The sequence below is a fragment of the Ascaphus truei genome, chromosome 4 (assembly GCF_040206685.1).
Source record: "Ascaphus truei isolate aAscTru1 chromosome 4, aAscTru1.hap1, whole genome shotgun sequence".
NCBI classification, from domain to species: Eukaryota; Metazoa; Chordata; class Amphibia; order Anura; family Ascaphidae; genus Ascaphus; species Ascaphus truei.
The window spans coordinates 295,889,250-295,914,035 of record NC_134486.1 but is presented as its reverse complement, the minus strand read 5'-3'; the positions used below and the strand labels follow the sequence as shown (position 1 = coordinate 295,914,035).

Sequence of the window (24,786 nt, the reverse complement as noted above, 5' to 3'; positions counted from 1 at the left end):
CTTCCAGGTTGTACTTTTACCCGTCAGATTGGAGATTCTGAAAAAGACTGCCATATGTTGCCATGGGAGAGGGAATTAGATATGGGTGTAGATTGGGAAAATTGGAGGATATTTGGGAAGAGGCTACACGGCTATAGCACATCATCTGTGCCCATCACACCTTACAGAATAAGGGCTATAGTCTTGTTGCCTTTAAAATTGTAATTCCTAGATTGTGGAGGCTATCAAAACCCCAACCCTTAAAAAAAAAAGAGTAAGGGAACAGAGGCACAGTTTACCCTTCATTCATTGGCTCTTTCAGCCAGAGCCATCTTTTCTAGCATGTCTTTGAGGGACTTGTAAAGGTAGAAAGGCCATTGTAACTTGTCATTTTGTCAACATTATTTTGTGTCCAGGAGGACATACTTGAAAACTAAAAGTACAGTTCCTCACATACTTTAAAATCCCATTTTTTTCATGCAATAACACTCTTAATTGGCATTTGTTTGTACAGTATTGCACTATATATTTTTTTAAGATTCAAAGCTGCCCTTATTGAGAGTTGGCGCATTAATGTGTGTTGTTTCAAAATTGTGAATTGACATTGTACTTTATCCTTTTGCCATATATTACATTTAAAGTCCGATTCAATTACTGTACTTGCTTAAGTTAACCACGTCTCTATTATTACAGGCAGTCCTCGGTTATCCAACGGAATCCGTTCTGGAAGAAGAGTTGGATAGTGAGATCGGTGTAAAGTGAGTCCCATGTTAATCAGTGGCGGTGAGCGTCGGATAACGCATTCAGGCGTCGGATACCGCATTCAGCCGTCGGAAAACCGGCCATAGGGTTGCATTGTAAAGTGAAACGTCGAATAGCGAGGACCACGTGTATATCAATTTTGGTCGCAATGACATAAATGTGATTAACTTCTTCCTTCAAGGGCCTATTTTCAAGTGCCTGCACTGTACTTTAGATCTGTAAATAAAATGGAGTTAATCTTCTCTGATATAATAATCTATTATATTATAATAATATACTGTATTATAGATACACATTTATCTGCACATACTACTTGTATACATACCCCATACTTTGCATATCAAACAGATGTATTTATGCTACAATATACCCTCCTCCATATTATAAATACAGATTATTCTGCACACCACAGATGCAAACGCCATTTACTCTGCATATTACACCTAGTATACCTTGTTCTGTACTTTGTACAGCTAAACACTGCGCTGCATATTGTATAGAGAAGTTCACATTGCTCTGACTGGGAAGTATATAGATGCGGGCTCGTCTGTGTGCCATTTTCCATTGTCACCCTCCCCGGCACATGAGTAACTCCCTCTACACTGCCCAAAACAAAGATGGTGCCGACAGAACGCTTTCCTGGCTGTGACGTCATGAGAGGGCGCGGCTTCCCCGGCATTCGGCGCGCGAACCTGACGTACTGTATGAGCCCAGTACAGGGGCTGCAAGGAAACGAAAGCCAAGCAAGTGTAGGAACCGGGGCAAGGTAAGGTAGGGGGAGGCCAGGCCTCTCTGGCAGCGAATGGGTTCACATTAGCAAGCTAATGCTGTTTATTGTACGGTCTCTCTTTTTTCCTTTGTCACCCTGTACTCTTCCTTATGATGTGAATACTTGCGCCTCACCTGTACAACCTGTCTTGCCGATAGAGTGGGCTTGTAATTGAGGAGGAAGCCCTGCCCGCTGTCCCTGATTTCTTTCTGTGGACCTTACTGTTTGGGAGTCGGTCTCACTGATTACTTAATTTTTATCCTCCGCGTTTCACAGACCTTTATTGGGATGTTGTCATTGATGAGAATCAGCACTTCTCTGGTTTGGGTTCTTGGAGGCTGGTTTCTGTGAACCTGTTCACTGCCCATACAGGATGACCATGGCTGCGGACATTCTGTCCTTGGGGACAAGGACAACCCAAGGATTCTGTTCCCGTCTTTTGGGGTCTGCTGGTCGTGCTCCCTTCCTCCGCCGTGCTCGTTCTCCCGGGGTTCTGGTTAATGTTTCAGTCCTGGGTCCCAGGAAAGCTTTTGGCAGAACTGCATATGATTTCCTGACCCATCACCAGGGCCGGTACTACTTGTGCCCTTAAGATGTTAATGGGATGTCAATTAGGTTTTCTAGGAGCGGTGAGCGCTTTCATTCGCGTTATCTAGGGGGCCACATCTCTACCCAGCTCTCTGTTATCACTTGAGGGACGTCTGGCACTAAACAAACAGCGGGCCACTAGTAGCACAAAGTGTGGAGCAGGGGAGTCTATCATCGTACTTGTTAGAACTCAGCGGTGCGCAAATTGGGGGGCGCAAGATTTCTTGGGGGGAGCGTGGCGTTTACTCAGTCCACGCGTCTCCATGGCTTTGTGGCGTCATTTGACGCCCATTGCCATGGAGACGCGGCGTCAAATGACGGGGCACGTCAAGTAGCATGACGTCACGTGACCCTGCGGCATTTGACGCTGCAGGGAAGCGTGACACTGGAGGAGATTGGGCAGGGGGGGGCGCAGCGCAGGAAGTTTGCGCACCCCTGTAAAGGTTATGACTTTTTTTAATCATGCTTTTTGTATGTTGGTTTTATCTTTCATTTTTAATGTTGTTAGCTCACTGGTCCAAGTGTGATGGTTCATTTTGTCTCATTCTTAACTAACTTTTAATCCTCACTTATCTTCTGGAGCCGGTCTCATAAAAATTTTTTTATTTTATTTATTTTTTAAACATTGATGTCTTAGACTTATTCCTACTGATTAAAAAAAAAACTTGCGCTTTTCAATAGAATGTAAGGTTTTTGCACAGAATACTCAAGTCTTGCTGATTTTGGTTTTGATTGACATGCTCGGTGTGGACATCAGGAGTCTGTAGCTCTCTAACACCTGTCACTCACTACAGATTCTGCCTGGACTGTTTTGGATATATTAAGCTAACCAAAAAGTGTATAGATCCTCTCTTTAACGTCTGTGATCATGCTCTTAAAATATTGTATTTAAGATGACCGATGACTATATACAGAGTTGTATGGCTTTTGTAAGTACTTTTTGTTTTCAAACCTAAGATGGATTTTTTTATATATAATTATTTGTTTCTTTAAAGCAGCAATCCCTCCAGAAGCCTGTACGAGTTTTTAATTCTAGTAGTAAAAAAAATATGCAATCATTTAATCTCTAGCTTCTGAAGTTACCATGTGCACTAGGCTCCTTGGAGAGCTTGATTTTTACCTGGACACTTAATACTGTGTTATTTTAAATGCTTGTATCAAAGCATCAGATTTTAAAAACAGTGCTGAAAAGTAAAAAAAATTCCAAGCACAAACATTGTTTAAGCACACGCTGCTTTAAACCAAGTTGTTTCCTGTGTCCCCAGGTTTTGTTTTTCTGATTTAACTACTACAACAAATGGGTTTAATTTAGGGCACAAACTAACATGCCATCCTTCCTGTTTGCCTTGCATTTTTAGGAGACTGGATCCCTTTCTAAACACTATATAGCCACTGTACCCGTTCAGCATGCTGATCTGTGACATCTGCACGCAGGAGGTGACCTCTGAGACTGACATGAAGAGCCATCTGCTGTTGGCGCACATGGAGCATGAAGTCAACTGCCCTATCTGCACCATTGCTGGGCTTACTTATGATGAACTTAACTTCCACATCCATACAGCTCATGGAGAGACACAGGAGGCTGGGATTGAGAATGTACAAATGCAGCCAAAGGGCATTAGTGTCTCAGGACATACACCCTATGAAGGGTCCTACTCGGGAAACCTTGCTGGCCACAGTTGCAACAGCCTGCAGAGCAAACAGGAAGCCGGATGTGCAAGTGGCATCAGCAGTGATCCTCCCGGCACTAGCATCTCCTGCTGCGCTACTTCTACTAAACCCAGCTCACGACTTGAGGTTGAGGCTGCTTGCTCCCCCTCGGGTCTGTGCAGGGTTGATTTTGGGAAAGAAAATTGTGAGCAAAGCAATCCGCAAGCTCAGGCCAGTGCTTCAGCACCTCTCGCCCCCTGTGACATGGACAACGTACCTGAGTGCCCTTTCTGCTGTGAAGTGCAAGACTCCCTTGAATACCTTGAATTCCATGTCAAGATTGAACATGCTGATCTCTTGGATACACCCATCAAAGGTTTGTAAACTGTAGTGTTTGCATTGACGAATTTTACACGTAACCCTATATAATTAAAGATGGGGTATGAAAATGTTAAGTAGCACATATCCTTTATAATTTCGTTTTGCCTGAGTGGGTGAAGGATAAATCTACAGTGCTTTACTGAATTACATGCAACACGAACTGCACAGAAACATTTCATGCTTGTGTAATAATTACATATTACAGTTGGAATCTTAAGTCTTATATTTCTGTGTACATATTTTGAACATTTTGTTTGATTCCACCTGAATTCTCTGAAATGTGCTTCTTCTTTAGTAAAGTATGCACGATCGTCTTAATATGCTTTCTGGTCGGAAGACAGGGGAATACTTGAGGGGGGGGGGGGGGGGGAGGGAGGGGAGGGGTGGATTTTAGTTGCAAAGATCAATCACCCCCTCCTCCATGCCAAGGTGAAGCTCGCAGGAAGAAGCACATTGCTGTGTTATTTTTGTTTCTCAAAGTTGCAAGTTGCAATTGGAGAAGAAAAACTTGGCAGGCTGCTAAGAAGAAGAAGAAGAAGCAGGAAACACCCATGTCGCACAGTTCTTCCTCTGACATGGCTGAGGGCCTCCTCTCCACTCTGTCCTGCACACTTCATGATCCCAAGACAGAGGCACATTAGAGGCACACAGGGATTGATGTAGAATCGATGTGGTAAAAGGTATGAGCCTGCAGTAGGTGCACCTCTTCCTATTTACCAATGAAACTCCCAGGTATAAATGTTACCCCTTTTCCTACTATTACTCTAAGTCCCCTCATTCCAATGCAAGTCTATGGAAAACTAAGATAACTTATGTATGAGTGAGAGGATAATTGGGGGCTATTAAATTAAGAAGGTCACCAAAGTGTCCCTCAGAATGTACCAGTGTGAGTACATTCAGAGGAATGCTTCTAATTCTCGCAGTATTAACCATTTGTGACAGCGACCATGTGTAGGAAAAAAAGCTCCTTGTACAAGGGCAATATCTTTCCCGTGATGTCCTCATCGGCAGTATGAATGTTCTTAAATCTTATTTTTTACTGGAACTAATCCCATCAATAAAAAGCATGACTTTCACCATCACATAAGGTACTGACGTTATGGTCCATATTTACTAAGCAGTGCTATTCCACAAGACTGGTGCCAGGAGACCGCTTATCGCCTGTTCAAGTTGTTCGACGCCAGAAGGTCTCAAATGAATGGATAGTAGGTGTTAACCTGTGCTGGAATGGGTCTTCTGGAATACCACAACTTCGTAAATATGGCCATGTATCTTGTTAATGCTACTTTTGTGTTTTGATGTTACATGTAATTAGCATTTATTAAACCTGAAATTCTTGTTTAGCCTTATCTGTGCTATTGAGCAGCTTTTGTCTTGTCCATGTCTGCCTTCCTTTTTCTTTTGGATTGACAGATAGTGGGGAGGTTATTTGGTGTCTGTATGGGGGTTTTCCCACGTGTTGATGGGTGCTTTTGAGAAGAGGAATTACCGATCTTGTGATCCTTCCCGTTTCTTTATTTTTATGTGTCATATGTTTGTGTTATTATTAAATTATTTTGCATCATCACTAATTTAGTTTTTTTTCTCCGTATTCCCTCCTGCTCCCTTTTTTGTGTTTTGTTTCTAAGTGACCCCGTTGATTGCGGGAGAATAGGAGCAGCGAAGGATCCTTACAACACCATTGGGGAGAGTCTTTGGGGATAGTGCGCACTGAACCCTTTAACTTTTATTCATTACTGACTCGCCTAGTAACAATGAAATGGGTTTGAATATAGGACGCATACAGTATATGACACTCTTTTCAAGAGCGGAGAACCTATTTCAAGAACCAATGATCACTCTTTTTAGCCAAGAGCAAGTTCTTCTGGTCAAACAATAATATTTAATCTCTTGTCTTCTCAGATCTAGTGTGTGTGTGTGCGCAGAATTGTACTAATAAATACAATTGTTATCATAAGTGTGCTCAATATGGCACAGGGGTGACATTGGGCTTTACCAATAATAATCACTCGCTCTCTTCCTTTTCAAGGGTTGAAAAGCATTTAAAGCCCCTCTTACAGCGAAATGGTTAATGTGCAGTTGTTTATTTTAATTGGCAAGGTCTTGTTACCAACTAACACACTTGACCTTCACATTTTATCAGGTGATACCAAACGACAATATGAATGTCCCATGTGTTCCCTGGTCTGCACAAGTTGCCAGATCCTAGAAGAGCATGTAAACCTGCATTTGGAGGAAAGCCGCTTTGATGAAGGTACCACGCTTTTAGTATATATCATTTTATTTATATAGCACCAACAATGTATGAGGCACCTCCTATAAACACTGCAGCTATAGATGTACACGAATACACACTGTAGCCCTCCACACTGTGAAGCCTCCACACACACAGACACAAGCTCAACAGCCCCCTCTGTACAGACAACCACACACTGCAGTTCTATAAATGCGCGCGCGCGCACACACACACACACACACACACACACACACACACACACACACTGCAGCTATATACACCCACACAAACTCTGCTGCTACGCACACACACTGCAGCTATACACACACACACGCACACAAACTCTGCTGCTACTCACACACACACTGCAGCTATACACACACACACAGACTCTGCTGCTACACACACACACTCACTCACTGCAGCTATATATACAAACACAAACTCCCTTCTCCCTGTGTCCTACGAGGTGCTCTCTGCAGGGAGGGAGGGGGAGGATTTACTGTCTGGCTGCTGCCTCCTGTCCAATCACCTCCCCTGTCTGAGAGCAGCTCTCAGTCAAAGGAAACTGATTGGCTGGAAATAACAACTTGGCAGGGTGCCAAACATTCTGGCCCATTACTGAATGGATAATGCCCGGAATTTTAACTATTCAGAGAGCAGGGATTTAAATAATGCCTGCAATTTAACAGCTTTTACCTATAATATATACCCATGCTACTTTTTTTAAATCTCTGAATTTGTGGTTTCACCAACCTCCCTTTTTATATGTAGTTCAGTTAGTGTTGTTTTTCTGTTACATCGCAATGTAATATTTTTTTTTCGCCCCGGGCTGCAGGCAAAAATGTCCGAGATCTAGAATTGGCTCGACGGCTCCAGGATGAGGAAGACGGACGAAGAAGAGCTGAAGAGTCACAAAGAGAGCAGGCAGAATTCCAGAAATTACAGGTGCTATGTTTTGTTAGAGCTCTGTTCCACGGACATTCTATATCTTAATGCAGGGGTGCGCAAAATTTCCCCCTGCGCCTCCCTGCCTGCTCTCCTCTGTGGCTCGCGCCCCCTGCTCGGCCCCGGCGTCAAATGACGTGCGGGGTCATGTCACGTCACGTTACCAGGGCAACGTGACCAAATGACGCCGGGTTACCATGACGAAGCGTCACTGTAAGGGAAGTGTGTTATAGAGGCCTCGCGTGGTCCCCCGGCATTTAAATGCCCTGGAGGAGAGCGCGGGACCTCTATAACAGGACATACCTGAACGTTCGGGGAGCGAGAAGTAGCCAGTGGTGAGGGCAAAATGGGAGAATCTGGTTTAAATCTTTAGTTCCAGAATTTTGTGACCTTGGCAAAGTTACTTTATATTTGTGAGCTGCCGGCAGCAAGCGTTATATATATGATTAATTCTACGTATGTATGTATAGTGCTGGATACATTGTCAGAAATGCAACATATGAAAATAAATTGCTATTATCCAAATGAATAAACTTGTAACGTAAAGATTAGAATGCAAAGTAAACCAATAACTGCCGTACTCAAAGCAACAATCTGTGCTGCTCAGTATTGGATATCTCTGGTCTCTGGGGCTTTGGTTCACTCCCAGCTCCAGAGACTGTCTAGTTTGTGAGATCTGGTTGCTGGTAAATATAAAATAAAAAAGGAAATCAAAGCTGGCTGCTAGGGTCACAAATTCATTACTTTGGGGTTGGATTGCTGCTTTATACATTATGATATTTACTAGAAAGAAGTACAATTGTTTGGAGGGGATTAAATAAATACTGTATTGAACATTTACCATCTAAATAACCGTGATGGAGTATAAAGTGCAGATCATATATGGACCATCTCTAAGTGAGGGAGGCCAGCAGTGTGTATCTGTGATGAAACTGCTTTAATACTGTATATTATAGGATAAATGCCACTAAAATTAAACATGGGTAAGGTACAGATGGAGCCACATTAATTTAACATTTTGCCTAAAGGAAACTGTAGCTGAAATGCAGCCTGACCACAGCTCCCCCACGGCCAAAAACTCAGTAGACTAATTGTCCATAAGCAGGGCTTGACAAATTACCCATAAATCTACTCGCCCAACCAAAAAAAGCTACTCGCTACCTAGCCCCGCCCCACTTTAAGAAAAACATTGAATACATTCCTAATAAGAACTAATAACATTCGTTTTTAAGATACCATAGTTTATTTATTGTACCTCACCCTCTTCACCCCTGCACCTCACACATCGCCCTCTTCCCCCCTGCACCTCACACATCGCCCTCTTCCCCCCTGCACCTCACACTTCACCCTCTTCCCCCCTGCACCTCACACATCACCCTCTTCCCCCCTGCACCTCACACATCACCCTCTTCCCCCCTGCACCTGACACATCACCCTCTCCACCCCTGCACCTCTCACATCACCCTCTCCACCCCTGCACCTCTCACATCACCCTCTTCCCCCCTGCACCTCACACATCACCCTCTTCCCCCCTGCACCTCACACATCACCCTCTCCTTGCACCTCACACATCACCCTCTCCTTGCACCTCACACATCACCCTCTCCCCCCCTCCACCTGACACATCACCCTCTCCCCCCCTGCACCTGACACATCACCCTCTCCCCCCCTGCACCTGACACATCACCCTCTCCCCCCCCTGCACCTGACACATCACCCTCTCCCCCCCCTGCACCTGACACATCACCCTCTCCCCCCCCTGCACCTGACACATCACCCTCTCCCCCCCTGCACCTCTCACATCACCCTCTCCCCCCCTGCACCTCACACATCACCCTCTCCCCCCTGCACCTTGCATCTCACATCCCTCCCTCCCCTTGCATCTCACATGCCTTCCCCCCCCCTTGCATCTCACATGCCCCCCCCTTGCATCTCACATGCCTTCCCCCCCCTTGCATCTCACATGCCCCCCCCCCCCTTGCATCTCACATGCCTTCCCCCCCCTTGCATCTCACATGCCTTCCCCCCCCTTGCATCTCACATGCCTTCCCCCCCCCTTGCATCTCACATGCCTTTCCCCCCTCACCTTGCATCTCACATGCCTTTCCCCCCTCACCTTGCATCTCACATGCCTTTCCCCCCTCACCTTGCATCTCACATGCCTTTCCCCCCTCACCTTGCATCTCACATGCCTTTCCCCCCTCACCTTGCATCTCACATGCCTTTCCCCCCTCACCTTGCATCTCACATGCCTTTCCCCCCTCACCTTGCATCTCACATGCCTTTCCCCCCTCACCTTGCATCTCACATGCCTTTCCCCCCTCACCTTGCATCTCACATGCCTTTCCCCCCTCACCTTGCATCTCACATCCCTTCCCCCCCTCACCTTGCATCTCACATCCCTTCCCCCCCTCACCTTGCATCTCACATCCCTTCCCCCCCTCACCTTGCATCTCACATCCCTTCCCCCCATCACCTTGCATCTCACATCCCTTCCCCCCATCACCTTGCATCTCACATCCGATCCCCCCCTCGCGCTTGTGTGTCCCTTCCCCGGTACCTGCTCCAGCCTCCACCTCATTTACCCGCCGGTCCCGCTTGTCACCCACCGTCACAGTGCGCAGCCACGCCCCCCCCCGACACCCGCAACACGACTAGTGGCTCCTGCCTAACGGCGCCTCGCCCCTCCCCTGCTCCTATTGGATGAGCCCTCAGCCACACAAAGCTCCGCCCACCTAATTTCCTTGGCCTGCGAACGCAGGCCGCACTGTTCTCTGCTCTATTCTTCCTAGCTACGCAGAGTTCAGGATCTTGCCTAGAAGTTCAGTATATAGAACTAAAGGGTGCAACACTGTTTAACTCTGGTATGTAACTGAAGTTCACAATTTATTCCTGGCGGTAGTATCAGTGGGAAAGTAATAAAAGGGAAACCTGATTGTAATGTTACTCATAGGAGCTCAACTACCATGAGAGGAATAGTTCAAATGTTGTCATTTTAGCAGTTACTCCAGGTTCTCAGATAACAACCCTGTGGTGGGGTCAAAACTCCTCTGAAAAAGTGTCGGGAGCTTGAAGCAATACTAAATACTTGTTCTCTCTGCTGAGATAAGACATTGGGTTTTCCTGGAATTGTCTACATTGCCTTGCTTAATATCAAAACAAATGCAACCTTAAGTAATTCAATGCAATATTCCATAAACGGGATTTGGCAATACTGAGACCTCCTCCTTTACACAATATATGATCACATAATCCTATCTGCAGCTGTACATGCTTATTGTTTTTTACCATTCAAAATATTTTGAAGTCCTAATGTTCCGCTGCAGATTTATTTGTTGGTTGGTATAATCGTTTAATTAAAATTTCCTACATTTTCTCCACCCAGAGGCAGTTCGGTTTAGACAACTCTGGGGGCTACAAGCAGCAATCACTGCAGAATATGGAAAGGGCAGTCGCGAGCGGAAGAATGCAACCCATGGAATTTCACAGACAGAAGGCAGACATGATGGAATCGTTAGCTTATGGTATAGATGACGGCAGTACAAAGACTTCAGGTAGGTACTTTCTTTTTTACTGTAATTAGTGAAGTCATGATCTCGTGGGGCTTTTTTCCAATTCACGGTCATTGGGGATTTAAAAAAAAAATGTAAAATGTATTTTAATCATGGCTGCAGCTCCAGTGCTCACATTGAGTATCTCTTTTTTTTTTTTAAATTACTTGGTTGAATAGCTGATGCATTTAGGATATTGGGAATGGAATCAACTTGAATGTGTTATTTTCAATCAAGAAAAATAAATTCTACGCTTCTCTCTGAAATGTCCTTCTAGCATATACAGTTCTTCTATTGGGGAAATGTTAGACTTGACAATTCATAGAACCCCTTCCAGATCATATAAATCCAGTCTAGTCAAAAATAATTCCAAGAAGCCCCAGTAAATGTGAAAATGCTAGTTATTTGCCAAATGTATACATAATGAAGTAAACCTAAAAATCCTTATTTTTAGCAATTGCATTATTGCTTTTTGTTTGAGACAATATGCATCCACCAACAAGTTGTCATTGTTTTCTTCCTTTGTTTGCTTTTAAAGGCGTTATGGAAGCTTTGTGCAGGTATTACCACAACGCTGGCTCTGAAGTAAGCCGTGTGTGGCTTTGCTCACAACTGGACCACTTCAGCGCCTCCTTGGGAGACAAAGGATGGGGCTGCGGCTTCCGAAATTTCCAGATGCTGCTGTCTTCTCTCTTGTTGAACGACGCGTACAAAGACTGCTTGCAAGGTATTATCGTCTTTACATATTGAATAGCTGCACTATAGTATTTGATTAAGCAAACAAGTCATTGGAGTGCATAGTACCTTTCATGTCCATTTGTGTAAGTTTTGCAACAGTTATTTTAACCTACTGTAGTGCTGATGGTTATTCTAAAACAAACCAGTTGCAATCACCAACAAGACCTGGGTACATGCTGAAACATTTCAGTGACATTTCTGCAGAAACTAATGGCCCGTCGGATTAACAGCGGGGGTCCCTGGCAGTCCCATTCAAACTGAATGGGACTGCCAGGGACCCCTGCTGTGTTAATCCGATGGGCCATTAGCCTCTGCAGAAATTTCACTGAAATGTGTCAGCATGCACCTGGCTAGTTTTAAAGCTAGTTTAAGGCAAGTTTTATAAGACTCGTTGTCTCGTCTGTATTTGTGGTATTGTGGCCGCTATAAACCATGGTTAGCAGGCAAGTGATAGCCTGGGTGTTTTCCACTGGCAGTGGTCAAGATAAGAAACTTAACCTGCTCTCAATCACCACTTAAATACTGTAATACAAATAAGTGTGTTATACACTTTGTTGCAAACCTCCAAGCGGAAGTTGTTTAATAGAGCAATGTTATGCATGGCACTTTATATTCCAAAATGAAATGAAGTATAATACATGTATTCTGGGCATACAGTATTCCCGTAAGACAGTTCAGTTACTTAAAATAACCATGGCTCTTACCCCAGTGCTGTTGGACGTAAGCTCTCGCTCTACTGTGGTAATGTCTCAAGGTGTGGGGAATGCATAATCCCCTTACCTATTGTAAAGCTCAATCTCTGTTTGACACACACACACATACACACATACACACCATTGTTGCCTGGATATCATTTGTGATGCACGTACATCAGCTAATTTAAGAGAGTATGTAAGTACAGTACTAGAATTTGATGCGCTTCCTAAACAACAATGTCTAAAGTCTTCACCACTCTCAATTGCAGCAATGTCATTAGGATGGCTGGAGGGGGAGAGTTTGAGAATTTTATCCCTAAAACGTCCTGATCGGCCACTTTGACGGATATAGAATAAGTCCTATTGAATGCAGGGGAAATTGTGTACAGGCATACCCCGGTTTAAGGACACTCGCTTTAAGTACACTCGCAAGTAAGGACATATCACCCAATAGGCAAACGGCATCTCGCGCATGCGCCTGTCAGCACGCCCTGAACAGCAATACCGGCTCCCTGCCTGTACCGAAGCTGTGCGCAAGCGGGGAGACTACAGAGCCTGTTACAAATGTGTTATTTACATCAGTTATGCACGTATATGACGATTGCCGTACAGTACATGCATCGATAAGTGGGGGAAAAGGTAGTGCTTCACTTTAAGTACATTTTCGCTTTACATACATGCTCTGGACCCATTGCGTACGTTAACGCGGGGTATGCCTGTATTGTTAATTGCCTGTTTATAACCAGGAAACCATGAACAAGAGTAGGAATCTAGCTAGAGGTGAGAAGTTTATCTTTTTTTTTTTTTTTCCAAATATGAGAATATAATATGAATACTTCCACCTAAATTAGGTTTAATTTGCAGATCGTGTGTGTGTGTGTGTGTGTGTGTGTGTGTGTGTGTGTGTGTGTGTGTGTGTGTGTGTGTGTGTGTGTGTGTGTGTGTGTGTGTGTGTGTGTGTGTGTGTGTGTGTGTGTGTGTGTGTGTGTGGCCAAAGACTACTACCATTAATGTTTCTGGAGTCACTTGAATTCTCCATGTTAAATAGAAATTTGCTTTTTATTACACAGATTTTAGGTCAATTCCTTGTATTCCAAAAATTCAGTGTATGATTGAAGATGCCTGGAAGGAAGGCTTCGATCCTCATGGTGCCTCTCATTTTAATGGCAGATTACAAGGCACCAAAGCTTGGATTGGAGCATGTGAAATGTATTCCCTGCTGACATCTCTGCAGTTTAAGTAAGTGCTCTGAAGGCTTCACAGGAGCATTGTCCTATTACAGCACTTTTTTGTTTTGTTGTTTTTATTACTGTCGTTTATTTAAAAGTGCAATCCCACCAAAAATCGGGCTTTCTACCTTTTTTTTTAAATATTCTTTTCAAACAAATCTCAAAATCTCAATCTACTGATTTAAAAAAAGTTATAGTTTTAAGGATTGCCGCTGTATCCGGGAGACCCTCCCAGAATTCCCTGCTCGTCTCATCCTCCCTGTTTATTGTCTCTCCTTCTCAAGTGAGGGCAATGTCCTGATCAGACCTGGAATTCAAGATTTATCTTTAATCCTGGGCAGCAGGGTACATTGAGAGGGACTTTCTCCTACTTAAATCACTGACCATGATCCATGGAAGTTTGGGGGTGAAGGGATTGCATATGTAAACCATTGGCTGCAGGAAGAGCAAGCAACACATATCTCTTTCCCCTCTTGCACATTGAGGTTGCAAGGTACCAGCATATTGCACATTTCATTATACAGAATACTCGAATGTCACAAATAGAAAACGTGGGTACGAAGTTACCTTCTTAGGTGATATTACAGTCCAAAACGTGATATTGGAAGTCCTTCAGGTATCAACGAGAATAATATAGTGTACGTAAATGTGGTCTTTAAGTGACCCCCGTAACATTGTGTATACCTAATTTATTTCACATAGGTGTCGGATACTTGATTTCCACAAACCTAGCAGTCCATCCGGAACACACCCTCTCTTATTTGAGTGGATCTGGAACTACTACGCTTCTGATATACAAGGAACTGGCAGGATCGTTTGTACCTCTAAACCTGCCATTTACCTTCAACACCAAGGTATGATGCACCTCTTCAGATTATTATCTATTCATGTCACTTCCAGACCCTCATTATTTCACATGGCTTTGCACAAACCCCTTCTTAAGGTCGCAAAACGTGAGAATTAATGGTGGATTTTAAATTTTTATCTGTTCTGTAGCATTTGATGATAGTGATATTATTTTTCCCAACTCTTAATGCCATTTTTAATGAGTTTTAAAGCATCCTTTGATTTCTGTAACAGGCTTTATCCCACCTCCCCAGCAGTGCAAGATCTTTGTAACACTTTCCTCTATGGGATACTTTTGTTGCAAATGTTTCCAGCAGTTTGAGCTTTAAACGGTAACAATAGTTAATATCACCTTAGTAATATAAGGACACATTGTAGCTGCTGAATTACACTAAGTGAAGCGGCCATAATGTTAGGCCAGTGATTTTTGACAGGGTACAGGAGAACCCTGGGGTTCCACGAGCACCCATCAGGGGATCTGTGGCCGCCAGGGGGGGAGAGCTGGGACGACTCTCCCAGCTGTTCCAGGCGTGGTGGCACCCCCACATAGCAGTGACCCGGCATCCACTACAACAGCAGCCGCCCGATCACTGCTCTTTCCTCTCCCTGCTTCAGCCGTCAACTTCCAGCTGACGGGAGGGAGAGGCAGCATCAGCGCTAGAGCCCGACTCCCTTAGAGACTGTGTGTGTGTGTCTCTGTATTGGGGAGGGGGGGAGAGAGTATGGTGTGTGTGTGTGTAAGAGAGGGGGATGAGAGACAGTGGCGAGGGTTGGGGTTCCCCAGAATTTCACAATCTAATTCTGGGGTTCCCTAACCCAGGGGCGCACAAACTTTTTTGCTGCGCCCCCTCTGCCTGTGCTGGTCCAGTGGTGCGCCGCCCACTTACCTCGAGCGACGTCACGTGATCCCCGGCGTAATTTGGCGTGACGTCACATGACCCTGTTGCTATGGTCACGCGTCCTGAGGCCGTCTGAACCTCGGTAAGTAGAGGTTGCAGAGGCCTTGCGCGGTCCCCCGGCATTTAATTTATGTTGGGCACACAATCAGGTTTTTTACAGATTTATAACAGGAGCACAAAACGATTGCCATCTTAGGTAAGAATGTAGAATTATACATTGTCACACGCTTTACATATAAAAAAATTAAGTTTGAAAGTAGTATTGCTGCTTTAACTGGCCTATCTCATGACACCCAGAAACAGGCCAGCCAATCGGGGCTAACCTACACACACAAAGGTGAAATGGGGGGGCACCCACTTTCTCATGTCACCCCTCTGCTATTCGCCCTTGGGGCTTTCATGACCGTAAATGGGTTAAACACACTGTCCCATAAGATGAAGTTTACACAGAATAGGGAACCTTCATACAACCTCATCGTTTTACAAAAACATCTCTAACTTGTCTGCTTGAAGCCTTTGTGTTTCAAAACATTTTAACATCATGGAGAAGTACAATCGCCCCTGTGAACATTGTACTAAGCTCATCTTCCTACGTGTCATTCTTTTATGTGCTTACCAAAACATACTATTTTATTATTATTTTTATTTATTATTTTTGTTTCCTGCTTTCCTCCATTTTCAAATTATTCTCCTTGTTAAAGATTTCATAAGGTGCTTAAGATATCGCCATATAGATATTTGTTAGTGTCATGAGCACATTTTAGAGTACATTTGAATATTATTAGCCTTAAACAACTATTATCCAGGAAAAGTTGGTTATGATACTGCTGAACACTTTTTGAAATATACCCACAGTAAATACAATTGATATGAAAAAAATGTAATGCAAGCATTATCAGACAATAGGTCTAATAAGTTGTTTGTATCTTTGTTTGTGTGGTTGCTGTAGGTCACAGCCGTACGATTGTGGGAATAGAGGAAAGGAAGAATAAAACCTATTGCCTTTTAATATTTGACCCTGGATGTCCTTCTCAAAATATGCAAAAACTGTTAAAGCAGAACATTGACGGTGCTTCTCTAAAACTACTACGTAAATACGCGGGGAGCTTGAAACATAAGCAGTACCAGATAGTGGCAGTAGAGGGTGCACTTTCTCCAGAAGAAAAGGCAGTAAGTATTTCGGAAGTCTGTTTGCCTGGCATAATAATCAAAACAACCACAGTTTTATGTAATTCAGTGGAATATTCCATGCATGTTCATTCTATTTCACATGCAAAAATGTATAAATATGTTTAATAGTTAAAGGGGGGTGCGGGGAGACTTAAATGTAAAAATTTTTTGTAGTGTATAATAAATAGTTGCTGGCCAAGGTAAGTTAGTGCCTTTTGAGATGATCTCTTGTCTTCTCCACTTTTTTTTTTTTTTTAAATCCTTTTATTTTGTTTTAGTTCTGTCCACCCCCCTGTGTCGTGTCGTACTATTTTACTTAATTTGTTTCTGACAATTTCAATGTCTATTGAATTCATTAATACAACACTCATACTAGTACCTCCTAATATGGTGGCTGTAGTGTCCCTTTGTTCTCTCTGATTTTATAAGAAAAATATCAAGTGTGACCCACATTCGTATGGACTGCACTTGAAATTCAGTGTATGTTGTACAATTGGCATATTTGGAAGAAACCAACCAATCTCTAGGGTTAATTATCCAAGTAACCAATTTGTACTTCACCTTGCTCCTAGTATTGCTGTGTCTAGCGTAATTTGTGTTGGAGCTTTTTCTGTAAATGGTGATTCTATCATAGTAACATTACAGGACAAAAAGGCTTAGTGCTACATCTAACTCGACATAGTTAAATACTTATCTGTATATATTCTAATAAGCAAAGGTCATTTAGTTCAATTCTTTGGCCAAAATATTTTAAGCCTACAACCCAACCCACTTACAGTAACATTATAGTATGTAAGTATCCTTGCCTAGAATATGAAGGTTTAACATATTTGCAGTTCCAGCTCACCTAATCCCCTGGTTTAGTTCATTAAATCACCACATTGCCGTTCTCTTTTGTTGTATTTACACATAATTAAGATACCTCTTTTCTTAACAATGTCTGGTTCTGGGATACTATTATACCACTGTGATACCAGGTAAATCCTTCCTGATATTCGCAGTACCATACTACCTTTATTTCATCTCCCTTGTACCATGTTACAGATAATGAGACCTTGTGAAATTGACTTTCCCAAACTTCCCCTACGACTGAGAAACATTTAATTAGTTTTCACGGACACTTCTACTTGCAAGCATGTCCCATCAACCCTGGTACTTGTTATTGGTGGTATGCATAAAAAAAACACATAATACTTGTGTCCATTTTATCTGTCATTGTCCTTAAAGAGTAGACCTTGTCTGTCTGGCGAAAGGTCCACTTCCCGTGATTAAAGATGTCTTAGTCCAAAATGTCTCTGGTCTCGGATCATGGAGTGGTCCTTTCATCTTTGGAAGAAGTGGTTGCTATGGAAACGGGTCTTTTTGTAGCTGCTTTTGGATATGGGACATCTCTGGCTCCCAAATGAGTCGCAGATACCAGGAACCTGTAAATCTTATACCCACGGGGGAAAGAACATTTTGGGGGTTTCAAATTGGAGTCTCTTACAGGCAACTGAATCCATAATTCACCGGAGGAGATCAAGATCAAAGTGCAATATCAGTCCTTAGCAGGCTAATCTGTTTGCTTATATTTACCTATGTTTCCTGTATATAATTTACACCTATTTATAGTGTGTGTGTGACCACACACACACACACACACACACACACACACACATACATACACACACACACACACACACACACTTTCTATTTAAAATCTTGGATTCTGTGTTACAAACATTTTACAGTAACAATAGTATTGCTACATTTCTTTAACATTTTAAAAATATCTTCCCAATTTGCCTGTTTCGTCTGTTTGAAAACCTGACAGAGCCATTTCATTTAGAGAAATAAACCAGATCCCTGTCCTGTCCTCAATCCAAACAGAGAAACCTTTAATAACAAAACCAAAACATCTCTAAAATCTTCTTCCCTATCAGGCAACCTAAAAATCTAAATTGTAATCACAATTTCCTTCTAATATTAATTACCTTTCCAACTATTCTTTCATATAACCTTTGCCTTGTTGTAACACAACAGCATATTCCCCCACTTGGCATCGTCCTGGCCCCAGACAGCTGCCAATACGATGAACCTGTGCTGTGACCTTAGCCAACCCTATCTGCAAAATATTAACATATTATACTAGTTTAAGTACTAATAGTTTCTCGCAGATATTCTGTGTCCTAACAGATATTTAAATTATATAATACATAATATAAAATGTCAAATCACCCTTAAAACAAACAATTATTTTGACATTAAAAAAAAACCTATGTGGTACTTTTAAACTTCTACAGTGATTATGTATTCAATAACTCAATATCACTCATTTTTAATTAATGACAGGCATATAGCTAACTGTGCTATACAGAATACAAAATGAAAAAAATATTTTTCATTTCTAGATATATTTTTCTTAACCTTATTAAATTTTAAATGATTCAGTGCTTTAGAGTGATATATTTCACTCCGCAATAAGGAAAGATTAGTCTCACAGAATCACAGTAAATTGGGAGTTCTTTAAAAACAGACACTTTCTGATATTCGATCAAACAATCAAATGTGATCCTAAAAAAAAAAAAATGATGAAATCTATACTGGTGTTTGTTTTCCCACTCTTGGGGAAAGAAAAATGAACAACGCCGAAAAAATTATAATTTCATAGTTCACTTTTTTTTAATTTTTTTTATTCTTTTAACAACTCTTAATACTTTCTAATGCATAAAAAATAAATGACATGCATTATTTTTGTACTGTATTTTAGCCAATTTCTTTCAGAATTGCATAGATACAGTACACTTTAGGCTAAGGCCCCGCTCCCTCAGTCAGCGCTCCCGCACTGCAGACAGGCGGCGCGCTGACAGGCAATTGACCGCGATATGCGGTCTGTAGGGAGCCAAGAGTGGGAGGGGGGGGGGGCATGGTAAAACTTCGTGAAGTTCATGGTGCTGTCCACCCCCCCACCACCACCCCCACACACAACACATACACACAACACATACATATACACTCACACACACTTCCCCCGCAGCTCCTTCTCTGCTCCCTCCCAAGCCGCCTCCCATCTAGCTCCTTCCCTCCCCTCCTTCCCTCATTGGCTGACTGCCGCACCACGTGACGCGTCAGAGCTGCAAATCACTAGGAGCTTGCAGCATCGGCCGGCTGACGCATCACAGCACGCAGTCAGCCAAGTAGTAAGGAGCCAGCGGGGACCTCCACACTACAGGAAAGGGGCTGGTGGTCCGCGGCCGCACGGGCCGCCGGAAACAGCGGGACTCAGGCCTTAGAAAGGGAAGGGGAGTTGGGTTTATATTTCATGCTGCTTGTAGGCAAAAACGGCAGAGCTGTAATTGAATATTAACCCTTCATTTATCCAACCTCCCTTTAAATTCTTTAGGAACTAAAAAAAATATATATATCTATCTCAGTCTGGAAGAGATACACAGAAAGTAGACAGAATCAGTCGATCTCTCTGCGCACCTCTAGCAGGCGATCGCAAAGCTATTTTAACAAAGGTACGATTATATAATAACAATGAATTGAAGGGTGTCTCTGGGTCTGAGCCACATTAATTTCTTCTTTCCGAGATATAGACCCGGGTATGGGGGTGTCGGTATCTGCTCATTTTAAATGTTCTGTAACAAGGGAGAGTTAAACTTGCCGGAGATATCGGCACCCCCATACTCAGCCTATATCTCGGGAAGCAGGGGGTCCCCAGGCTGAAATTAATGCTTTTCAGCTCCGGAGGACCCCTGCTTCAATACTATGTAATTAAAATAACAGCAGCTTCATTAACTTAGCGGCTAACTAAGGTAATGAAGAGATTAATGCATTGTACCTGTTTTGTAGAGAGGGTGGGTGAAGGGGGTAGTTGCCCCAGGGTGGGTGGTTAGGCATACCAGGAGGGTTGCAGAAAGAGGATAACCCCTTAATTACTTTAGTGGCTACAACTGCTATGGTAATGATGGGGTTAACCCCTCCCACTTCCCATCCTGGGGAAACTACCCCTTCACCCACCCCCTCTAATCATACCTAATAGTAGTAACTGCTAAAGTAATTAAGGGGTTACTGGTGTTTTAATGGGATGGATGATTGGTGTACTGTAGTTGCCCCAGGAGGGTGGTTAGACCTTGTGGCAGGGGTTAACCCCTTAATTAACTTAGTGGTTGTAACCTCTAAGGTAATGAAGGGGGTTAACCCCTCCAGCAAATCGCCTGATAGTTGCCCCGGGGCGGGTGGCTAAGCCTATCCCCACCCCCCTCTACCTCTACCCCCATCACCACGCACACAATTGGGCAAAAGCACTAGTAGCCAAATAGCTAAGCTTACCTTTTGCGGGGATGAAGGTTCATCCTCCTCATCCAACTGTGGCATCATCTCTTGACCCACGCATTATCCTCATTCGCATGATGTGCAGAAGTCAACAATCCTCTATCTTGCAGAGGTATCCACAGTGGCAAGTATGGGGTGCCGGTATCTCCGGCAAGTTTAACTCTCCCTCGTTACGGGCCTGTAACTCTAGAAACGGGGTCCCTTGGGCTGAAATTAATGCGATTCAGCTCTGGAGATCCCTTGCTTCAATCCTATGTTATTAAAATGAAAGCAGCACGATCGCCTGTTGGAGGTGCGCAGAGAGAGTGACTGATTTGGGCCACTCCCACTGCGCAGATGTTCCTGACTGATGCAGCCCAGTATGATTCACCAAGCGGGAGTCCCATTCAAAAGCAGGGACCCCCGCAGTGTTACTCCTGATGGGCAATCAGTCTTGTCGTAAAGATTCCACGAGCAGGCAGTTGTCAGTCAGTTGCCATCTGCGGCTTCCTGGCCGGCTAAGGCTGAGGACCCGCTGAGGTCGGCGGCGTGCGGCCGCGTGTGTGCTGGCCACCAGCCCCTTACCTGCACTCTGGTGGTCCCCGCTGCCTCCTCCCTCCGTGGCTGACTACGTGCTGTGACGCGTCAGCCGGCCGGAGCTACAAGCCTCTGGTGATCCGTAGCGTGACGCGTCACGTGCTACGCAAGGGAACCAATCACAGATTGGATCCCAGCAGCCAATCTGAAGACAGGTAGTGTTAACCAATGGGAGCACATATTTTTCAAAACAAGAAGAGGGAAAAAATGTTTGTAAATACTGCTGTATTTTGCTTAAACCCTGCAGCTTGTTGGTTGTTTGCTGCTAGCTGTATTTTTTTAAATGATATTTATTTTATTATTTGTTGTTTTTATTTTTGATATTTAAATTTATTTTATTATATTTAATATTTAATATTTATTTATTTTTTAATCATGATGGATAGTTGTAGCATAGTGCTGTGTCTGTGGGGCTGCAGCAGTGCTGTTAACTGCAGTTCTGTGCTTTGTTTGGGGGGTAGGGGAAGCAGTATTGTGGAGTGATGCTTGTTACATATCCTGCATCCTTTTTTCTGCAGTGTATTTTGATATGACCAGGCTTGTTACAATAGTTAAAGGTTTACATGGGGTATTTTTCTTTTTGGTAGATATTCCCCCTATACCCATTGATATCATTGTAGGGGGACATGTTAGACCAAACTTTCTTTTTTCTCTTTATGGGTATCAAATGTATTTTCATCAATTTGTTTGAAAACCTCTATAACCAGATATCCACGCAGCCTGAATCTGTGGACAGAATCTGTGGACGGAACCAGAGGAACCTTACATTTCTTAGCCTGCACTTGAATAAAATCCATACTTATTCACAGAAAAAAAACCTTTTGAAACCATTGCAGCGAATAGTTGAGTAATATCACGTTACTTACGCACACTGAAGCTTGTATTACAGGACCATCCAGAGGGGAAACAAACACACTAGTATTATCCCCCATTAAGTGCCTTAAGGTGGACCCCCTCCTCAAAAGCTCATGCTTGGCGTTTTGACCATGGAGTTCCTCATGCTGGGTCCCTTTAAGTTCGTTCCATGGTCACGGTTCTTTCTGCCGGAATCTGCTGTCCAAGGAACCTCTTGTCAACCTCCCGTGGACCCGTATACAGACCGTAAAGTCTCAAAATGTCCTTTTATAATCACCGGATCCTTCTTCCTTCGGATCCTGGCTGGCTCGCCATTGAAAATATGTGTTTCTTTTGTTCTTCTAATACCATAGGATCCTTGTTGTGTGAAAATACAGATTCCAGCACAGGGTTCTCAGAAGCTGAGATCAGTGTGGTTCAGCTCCAGAGACCCCCTGCTTCAAAGCTATTTCAAACAAATTGCAAATACACGTCGCTTGGAGTGCTACTTGAATGAGAATTAATCACCATAAAAAATAATTTCCTTTTTAAAATACAAAAAATGTATGTATATTGCCACAAACTTTCCATGAGGATGTGCAAATTCAAGTGGCAAGGCAAAGATCTTTTATAGACGTGTCTGACCTCTTCCAGATGTTCATTTGTGGACAATTCACTTATATCTGCAGTTGCATTAAATGTTAATAGGTTTCAGTGTTAAAGCAGCAATACGGTTAACTTTAAAAAATATATATATATTATTATTATTATTATTTATTTCATTTTTTTTATCACAGGTTTGAAGCAGGGGGTCTTCGGAGCTGAACTGTGTTAATTTCCAGGGATACTTACCTCAGTAGTGGTGCTAGTATCCCTGCGGGCAGAGAAATGGCGTCTAATCTAATGGAGGCTTAAATGTCACACGGACCAATAGGAAACCGTGACCTCATACGGTGCGGCTTCCTTTTGGCCTGCATGACCTGGACCTTTAAACTCCCCAGAGATACTGGCACCCCCTTTGGAGGTAAGTATCCTTGGAAGCAGGGGGTTCCTGGAGCTGAAATTAACACAGTTCAGCTTCAGACAGCCCTCCCCCCCCCCCTGCTTCAAACGTAATAAAAAAATATATATATTTATTTTTTAAAGTTAATCCATACTGCTGCTTTAAGGTAACAATTTAACAGCCCTCGCTAGACATGGCCAATACCTGTGACCGCAGCTAACTTTAACAAATGTGAAACATTAAAATACTTTGGAAAGCTCAATTAGTTTTCAAACATTACTGTAATTGTCTGAGTACTGTACTGTAGGTGTCATAAGCTGCTTCGTGAAATGCAAAGGAACACTGCTGAAATGGCCTACTCTTTTAATAAAGGGATTCTAGAATTGGATCTCTGGCAATATTTCAGTAAGATCTGTTTTGCTTGCTGGTGATTCAGAGCATGACCATGTTTAAAATATATGATAATTTGTTTATAATGAATCCTCTAGTGCAGGGGTGACCAACTCTGGTCCTCAAAGGGCACCAAAAGGTCAGGTTTTCAGGATATCACTGCTTCAACACAAGTGACTCAATCAGTTGATTGAGCCTCCTGTGCTGAAGCAGGGATATCCTGAAAACCGGACTTGCTGGTAGCCCTTGAGGACCTAGGAGTTGGCTTACCCCTGCTCTAGAAAAAGGCAAACATTTGCCATTTTTTTTTTTTTTTTTTTTTGCTTGGTGTATTTTATGGGGGTAAAAAAAAGCAAGTGCTGTACAGGATGTAAATGCTGTATATTACAACTAGAACTCTAATACAGTTATGATTCTCCTTTTCTCTAAGGTTCGTCTACAAACCTCAAAGATCTTCAGAGCTGAGAGGATACCATGAATGTAGGGTTTTTTATTTTTTTGTTTTGCGAGAGAAAATGTTTACAATTTGTAATATTTCATATAAATGTGTTTTAATTGGAAAAATTCTTGGTAACTCCAAAGTGTGATTGTTAAACGCCACAACAAATTTTATTTTATTTTTGTATGTACAGTATATATTAAAAGTTAAAAAAAACTAAAGTTATTTTGTCTTGCTTTCTTACATTAAAGTACAATAGTGACAAAAATGGGGCGCTAAAGTGAGATATCTATACGTATCAAGTAAATGTGAATAAAATCTGGTGTGTAAAGTTACCTCATATCTCAAGAAATTATAAGTTCCCTAAAAATAGACGTTCTGCAGCCAGAGTATTAGGGGTCTCCAGTTCCCTACAAACAAACTAAAAAAACAAAAACAAAAAAAAGCAGGCGGATGAACTAAGGGATCTATATTAAATACAGAGCTTCTAAATGAGTAGATTTTTACCCTAAAACAGGATTTCTAAAGGATCGAATAGGAAATTGTCTGTTTAATTTCAGGATGGTTTAAATTCCCATTAATTTCGACTGGCTTCTTGTAGCACTACCGGTTTCCAATCATTTCTGAACAAATATTTAACCCCAAAAACCAAAGCATGATATGTGCTAAGATAATAAAAGAAGCAATCAAGATTTCACGCATCTAAATTATATCAGTGTCGCTTTGGAAGAAGCCATGCCTTTTTTCATTATGACCAGTATAAAAGGAAGTAGGATGAAGCAATCA

At 42.7% G+C, this 24,786-nt stretch overlaps 1 protein-coding gene and 1 long non-coding RNA gene across 4 annotated transcripts; one reads left to right on the top strand and one right to left on the bottom strand.

Annotated features, from left to right (window-relative positions):
* Positions 1–480: 480 nt before the first annotated feature.
* LOC142493532 (uncharacterized) lies at positions 481–1,472 on the bottom strand. The gene is made up of 2 exons (XR_012801132.1): positions 1,194–1,472; positions 481–957 (listed from the first exon to the last, which is right to left on the bottom strand). It is a non-coding gene; the product is annotated as an uncharacterized LOC142493532 (long non-coding RNA).
* On the top strand, positions 1,419–24,188 carry ZUP1 (zinc finger containing ubiquitin peptidase 1). Of its 3 annotated transcripts, XM_075597696.1 has the most exons (10): positions 1,419–1,507; positions 3,457–4,124; positions 6,273–6,383; positions 7,204–7,313; positions 10,699–10,867; positions 11,403–11,591; positions 13,368–13,536; positions 14,229–14,380; positions 16,221–16,441; positions 23,992–24,188. In XM_075597696.1, the coding sequence occupies exons 2-10, from the start codon at positions 3,506–3,508 to the stop codon at positions 24,037–24,039; spliced, it is 1,788 nt and encodes a 595-aa protein (XP_075453811.1). In that variant the 5' UTR covers positions 1,419–1,507; positions 3,457–3,505; the 3' UTR covers positions 24,040–24,188. The 3 variants fall into 3 exon arrangements, with proteins under 3 accessions (XP_075453811.1, XP_075453812.1, XP_075453813.1); XM_075597697.1 differs by lacking the exon at positions 3,457–4,124 and having other exon boundaries at positions 1,429–1,507; XM_075597698.1 differs by lacking the exons at positions 1,419–1,507; positions 3,457–4,124 and adding an exon at positions 4,671–4,809.
* Positions 24,189–24,786: the final 598 nt, after the last annotated feature.